Source organism: Pantherophis guttatus, chromosome 9 (genome assembly GCF_059756535.1).
Source record: "Pantherophis guttatus breed Tessera chromosome 9, ASM5975653v1, whole genome shotgun sequence".
Classification (NCBI taxonomy): Eukaryota; Metazoa; Chordata; class Lepidosauria; order Squamata; family Colubridae; genus Pantherophis; species Pantherophis guttatus.
The window spans coordinates 21868216-21874743 of record NC_142071.1 but is presented as its reverse complement, the minus strand read 5'-3'; the positions used below and the strand labels follow the sequence as shown (position 1 = coordinate 21874743).

Genomic DNA, 6528 nt, shown 5'->3' with positions numbered 1-6528 from the left:
CCTAATAAGCAGGTATATACAAAAAAGTATGCAGGCTAGTGCTATAATGCATTGTAAGCCGCCCTGAGTCTACGGAGAAGGGCGGCATATAAATTGGACTAATAAATAATAATAAATAAATAGCCATCACCACATATACAAAATGACTTCTGCTCCATGGAAGCTTGGATGTTAAGGAAGAAAGGGAGAGAGAGGAGAGAAAGAGAGAAGATTCCATTGACTCCTTTATTTACACATTTTATTTTTTTTTAATTAAAAAATAAAGGTTATCTTGATACAGTTCTTTGCAGCATCTGGGCAAAAAGAAAAATGCACCCTTTAACAAGACTGTAGGAAACAAGATGGTTATCTTAAACTTTGGCACACAGGGCTGGAAAATAAAACGCAAATCCCTCTCCTGCAAAAAATTTCTACTCGAGTTCGTGACTTGTTTTCCTTGCAGATACCAAGGATGGATGGGTTCAGCGCTCCTCACCTGCATTACTCAACAGGAGAAACAGTTCCCAGGTGAGAAATGGCAACAACCACAAATGGAACCTTCCAAAGCTGATGGAAAGAGATGGGCACCAAGACGCTTCCTGAACTGATCTGGAGTAGAGGATTCTGGGAGTTGAAGTTCCATAGGTCTCAAAGTTGCCAAAGTTGGATGCCCCTGATCTATATTGTCATAATTGTTTTGAATGTGGCTTCAGGGCCATCCACCAAGGGGTGAAGAACATCAGTCCCAATGACCGCATCAAAGGCCGGCCCTTTCCTTTTTTATATCAGATGTGCAACCTGGTAAAATAAGGTCACCAATCAGACATTTGTGGGAGCTCTCTTGATTCTTCTGATAGTCCCAAGAATCCCCAGTCTGGTTCTCAGGTATTTTGTCTTTAAAAACCGGATTGCATCACAGTAGCATATCTATTTGCTGGAACTCATTACTCAGAAGAATATAGTTAATTGAATAAGGCATGACATTTTCCAACATGTGAGCAAGCCTGACTCTTATGCAAAGAGAGGCTTGTGAGGTTGAGCTGTTTCCAGGAACTACTACATCAGAGGCCTTCAAACTTGGCAGCTTTAAGACTTGTGGACTTCAACTCCCAGAATTCTCCAGCCAGATGGCTGGAGAATTCTGGGAGTTGAAGTCCACAAGTCTTAAAACTGCCAAGTTTGAAGGCCTTTGCACTACACTGACAAATTTCAAATCCGGTGAACTGACCTGATCTTTGTTTCACCCATTTTGCAAATAGATTTTTTTTTAAAAAAAATCAGTAACTCTGGAGCTCCTGCCCTCACCAACATTTTAATACAATTCTTGGCACAAAAAGGCATCAAAAATATTTGCAAACCCTTACCTTGAGGGAACAAACATTTAAAAATACAAACGGTGTGTAGGAGCAAATAACATTTTTTTAAAAAAAACAAACAAGCTTTCAAATACCATTTTGATGCACGCTTTGGATGCGTTGTTTAAAACGATGATTTGGTTTGGTTTTTTTTAAAGTGGAAGAAATGTACAAAGTAGTTCGCAACAGAAGGAAACTCCTAGCTGCTCCTCCTTAATATAAACTGGCCAGAGGCGAACGCATAAAGGGTAAACTGGCTTTTGATTATGGCAGCTTCAATTCCTAACAATTCATTGCACAGATACCCTCGAGGGGGAAATACTATATGCTAGTGTTTTGCTTGCTCTCCTATTAACTTCCACTTAATTTCCAGGGTAACACAGTATTCCAATGTTGTGGTCCGCCAGCAGCCTGCGGACCTGGCAGTGGAGTCGGACAGTGAGGAGGCTGGGGAGGACAATGGCCCAGTCCTGGAGTTTGGGGAAGGCTCGGACGAGGGCTCTCATCGGAGGCAGAGATGGGGCCAGGGCCATCTGGGAGCAATGCGTGGACTCCGGAGCCTCCAGAGGTGGAGAGCAGAGAGGCAGAGGAACAGGAGGAGCCTGTTCCTAGTGCACGCATGCACAGAGCTGCTGGAAGGCAAGAGCAGCTGAAGAAAAAAGGACAACTCAGGAGTAAGGCCAGAAGATGATTGGCCCCTCCCATAAGGCTTAAATGAGCAGCAATGAGCCATTGGGTTCTTTGTAGAAAAGCAATATTGATTCCAGTGCTTCTTGTCAGGGTTTCTTGAACTTTGTGGGATTTTTGCCAAGAAAAACCTTTGGCTGGTTGCCAAAGACATCAAAGGTTGGTGATAAGGCCGAGGGACTGGTTATGAAGAATTTTGTTTTGGACTAAGCTGAGAATGAATTAATTCTCAGCTGTTTTAATAAAATAACTTTGTTGAGGACTGAATTGTGTTTGGTAATCACTACTTGGGCCTTGGTCACAACATCCAGATGATTGAAGGGAAGGCTTGCTTTAGATGCCCAATAATGTTCTCTGTGCTGAAAGAAGCCATTAAATGGCTTGCACTGGCATTCTGCTGTCTACATTGACTCAAAGGTTCTCCAGAAGAAATGTATCAGTCTGGCAATGATCCAGGTGTGGAAGACTCTCATGCCAGATCTTTTCAGGGCACACTTATGACCAAGTGGATCCCTTCTCAGCCTCCAGTACCCCCACACAAGCCTTCCTCTACTTAGTTAAACCCGGACCACAGTCTAGATCAGGGGTGTCGAACTCAAGGCCTGCGGGCCAGGTCTGACCTGTGATGTGGTTGGATCTGGCTCACGTGGGCCATCTTGGTCTACCCAATGTGAAGAGGAAACATGCCAGCAGTTTGGGGAGTGGCATCAAGCTTGCCATGCCCACACAGTTGGCGACACCCACACAGCCCCCGAGGTCAACCACAGCCCTGATGTGGCCCTCAATGAAATTGACTTTGACACCCCTGGTCTAGATAGAGAGTACAAAGGGACAGGAAATTGCTATTATGTCACCTCCCTCTTGTTATTGCCTTTCTACCATGTTTCCCCAAAAATAAGACACTGTCTTATATTTTTTTGAACTCTGAAATAAGCGCTTAGCCTTATTGCCATGCACTCAAAAGCCCGATTGGGCTTATTATCAGGGGATGTCTTATTTTGGGGGAAACAGGATACTCAGAAAAGCAAGTTGAGTAAATAGCAAAGTTGGGCTGGCAGTATCCATTCAGATTTGCCACTGATCATCCCCAGAGAACTTAGGGCCTCGATGTTCTCCTCAAAATTCCAACCTCTAATGTTGGATTCTGGTATGGAACAATATAGTTTTCTTACAGTTCAATGGGGACAAAGAGTAGCTAGTATGGAGCTATGCGTATAACAGTTCTGGATTGCAACTTCAGCCTACTGAGTGGCTAAAACCAGCCCCTGATCATTGTTGATCAAATCAATATATTTGCTGCCAAGGTAGCTCTTCCTAGGACATTTGCTGCTTCTACCTTTCCTGGTGGCTTAAACAATCTTTTAGGAAATTAGCTCACTTGAGACTCACAATTTGAGAGCATCGTTACTATTTCTTCATCATATTAATATTTAATATGAGCCTTGGTGGCGCAGTGGTTAGAGTGCAGTACTGCAGGCTACTTCTTCTGCCTACCTGCAATTTGGCAGTTCGAATCTTACCAGGCTCAAGGTTAATTCAGCCTTCCATCCTTCCAAGGTGGGTAAAGTGAGGACCTAGATTGTTGGCGGCAATATGCTGACTCTGTAAACCGCTTACAAAAGGGCTGTAAAGCACTGTAAAGTGGTATGTAAATCTAAGTGCTATTGCTATTTCTTTTGACTGCCACCAAGATCACTCTCTGGCCAGCATCATGGGAGATCACTGACATCCCCTTATTTTGAATGACCCATGAAAAATGCTTTGCGTTGGCACTTTTACATAATGCAACAGTGGGAATCCTGTTCTCCCTGTCTTTGGTAGTTGCCGCTTAGAATCCATTTTAAAGCATTCTGAATAATAATTATAACAACAACAATAACAACAACAACATCACCAGTTATGGCAAGATAAAGAACCAGTATCTTCAGCATGCTGAAGTCCCTAAAACGCTTCTTCTCATGGAAACGTGAGGAGTTGAGTCGCTTGTGTTGTTTCGGAAGCGCCAATCTCTTTAGCATGCAGTTTTGGGGAGAATTACTCAGATTCCAGGATACGTGTAGGGAAACTTGACACTGGGGCAGTCAAGAAACCATCCTGGTTAACATTGGATCTCCTCATCCAGCCGTCACCTATCACACCAATCGATTTCTTAAGGCACAAGGTGCAGGGACATCCAGTTTATGCATTGTCCCCTGCGGGAGCTTTGAGGTGGCTCTTAACTTGAGGTTGTCAGCCCTGGAGATGCCTCTGCTATGTGTTTAAGAGATCCATCGGTATCTGAAGAGGAGCCCAACTGCTCCTTGGTCAAGCCACAGTCATCTTCTGCTTGGCTTTCCTTCGAGACCTCTGGCTGAGTTTGGTTGTTTAACTTTTCTTCTGCTTCGATTTCCTCTGAGGTGGGAATGGAATTTTTCTTTGGGCGGCCTTTGGGCTTTGTGGGGGCCTCCTGTCCCCCTTTCAGGACCTGGAATAAAAATAAACGAAGCTGTTATGGCTGTACTGAGATCTGTTGTGGCCCGCAGCAGATTCGGACAGTGAGGAGGTTGGGGAGGAACATGGGCCAGTCCTGGAGTCTGGGGAAGGCTCTGATGAGGGCTCTGCGTCGGAGGCAGAAAGGGGGCCAGGGCCGTATACCAGTTATTAGCTGCCTTCAGGGTCAGACATCAGTGAGGCAGATGAACAGCTGGAGCCTGTTCCCAGTGTGCACATGCACAGAGTTGCCAGATGAAGGGAACAGCTGAAGAATAAGGGTCGACTTGGGAGTAACGCCAGAAGTGGACGATGAATGGCCCCTCCCATAGGGAATATAAGAGGAGCGAAAGGGGAGTGGAGTTTGCAGGAGACAATTAGTCTGCTTAATTGGTTCTGTGACTCTTCATGACTCCTTGTCAAGTTTTGAAGATATTGGCCCGGCAGCTCTCCAAGCCAGATAAGGTCTGTGACTGTGAATTCACCCTTGAAAGACTTTGCTGGATGTGAATGAAAAGAATTCACAGTAACTTAATAAAAAGGGTTTTTTGACAGGACAAGGAGTCTGCTTCGTTCATTTGGGAAAGCCTAGGTCAGAATAAGATCCTGCTGTCCAATTTACAAAGAGGCGAATGGACTGATTTTGGCTTCTTTGTGTCATCTCCATCTTAAATTTATTTTGCTCTATGCCCTACATTGGTTGGCATTAAGAACCACCTATCCACCCACCCCATTGTTAACCTTTTGTGCATTTTTGCCTAATTTACTCATTTGCCAAGCCATTTCCCCTAATTTATTACATGGTCGCCTGTTATTTTCTCCGATTCATACATTTTTATGCATAATAAGACATCTTTTATTGTTGTTTTTGGGGAGAAGCAACTCGTGGCAAAATTTGGAGAAAAGTTTTAATATATGCACTGTTTGAGAGGTGAGTCAGATATGCAATTAAAAGCAAGTAGAAAACATTCTTCCCATATCATGAACGCTAGTCATTGGTGCTCCAGGCAGCTCGCTTTTTTCCATTTATTGATTTTTTTTCATCCATCACATTTCTATACCTCCCATCTCCATCCCATCATGCCATCCCATCACAATTTTATCATTGTGCAAATTTTGGAGACAACAAACAAAAACTAGAGTAAAAATCACTAGATATAAAAAAAAAAAAGCCTAGAGAAAAAAAATCACACCAGTGCACAACACAAAACTTCATATGTAACCTGGCATGAATTAACTGTGGTATTGTTTTATGTTGTGGACAAAATAAAGATTTCTTTGTCAAAGGCTAAACATCCTTAGGCCACAAAGATAAAAACTGTAAAAATAGCCATTGCCAAAATCAAAAACTGTTGAACCAATACACACAAATATTTGCAGTACTCAGGTTGTGGTTATAAAATTAAGATGGCGCACTCAGAAACTCAGTCCATTTTTATGTGTGTTTTACCAACAGAACTTCGATTGCACCATTTTGAGGTTGTGGCCATTGTTTGACCATACCTTGTAAAGAATCCTGGTGTCCCTTATTTTTTTTGTGGGGTGGATAGGCTTAATTATGGTTTTAGAGACACCCTGAAATCAACTGATAATATGTTCCTCAGGGTCAGATTCATTCCTGTTGAAGTCACTCAACTGACACTCAATTTATTTATTTATTATTTTATTTATTTATTTTATTTTATTCAATTTATATCCCGCCCTTCTCCTAGTGGACTCAGGGCGGTGCACAGCCAGAACTAAAACACATATCAATACAAAATTTAAAATTATTAAAAGAATTAAATAACTATGCCCCCCCCAAAATTTAAAACATTGAAAACTAAAACCCATTTAACAATTTAAAAGCTAAAAAAGACTAAAAAGTGGGGGGGGGGGTTTTCATGCCAGCCCTGCTTGATGGAAAAGAAAAGTTTTTAGGGCACGGCGAAAAACCCGGAGATCCGAAATTCTTCGTATCTCCGGGGGCAAATCGTTCCAGAGGGCAGGAGCTGCCACAGAGAAGGCCCTCCCCCTGGGGGTCGCCAGCCGACATTGC

At 43.0% G+C, this 6528-nt stretch overlaps 1 protein-coding gene across 1 annotated transcript in view; it reads right to left on the bottom strand.

The window, feature by feature from the left end:
• Window positions 1-221: 221 nt before the first annotated feature.
• Window positions 222-6528, bottom strand: part of BARX2 (BARX homeobox 2) — a 59248-nt gene continuing 52941 nt past the window's right edge. Inside the window, exon 4 of the mRNA XM_034421958.3 lies at window positions 222-4485. Within this exon, the coding sequence (XP_034277849.2) occupies window positions 4237-4485 (249 nt within the window). The 3' untranslated portion in view covers window positions 222-4236. The remainder of the gene's footprint in view (window positions 4486-6528) is intronic.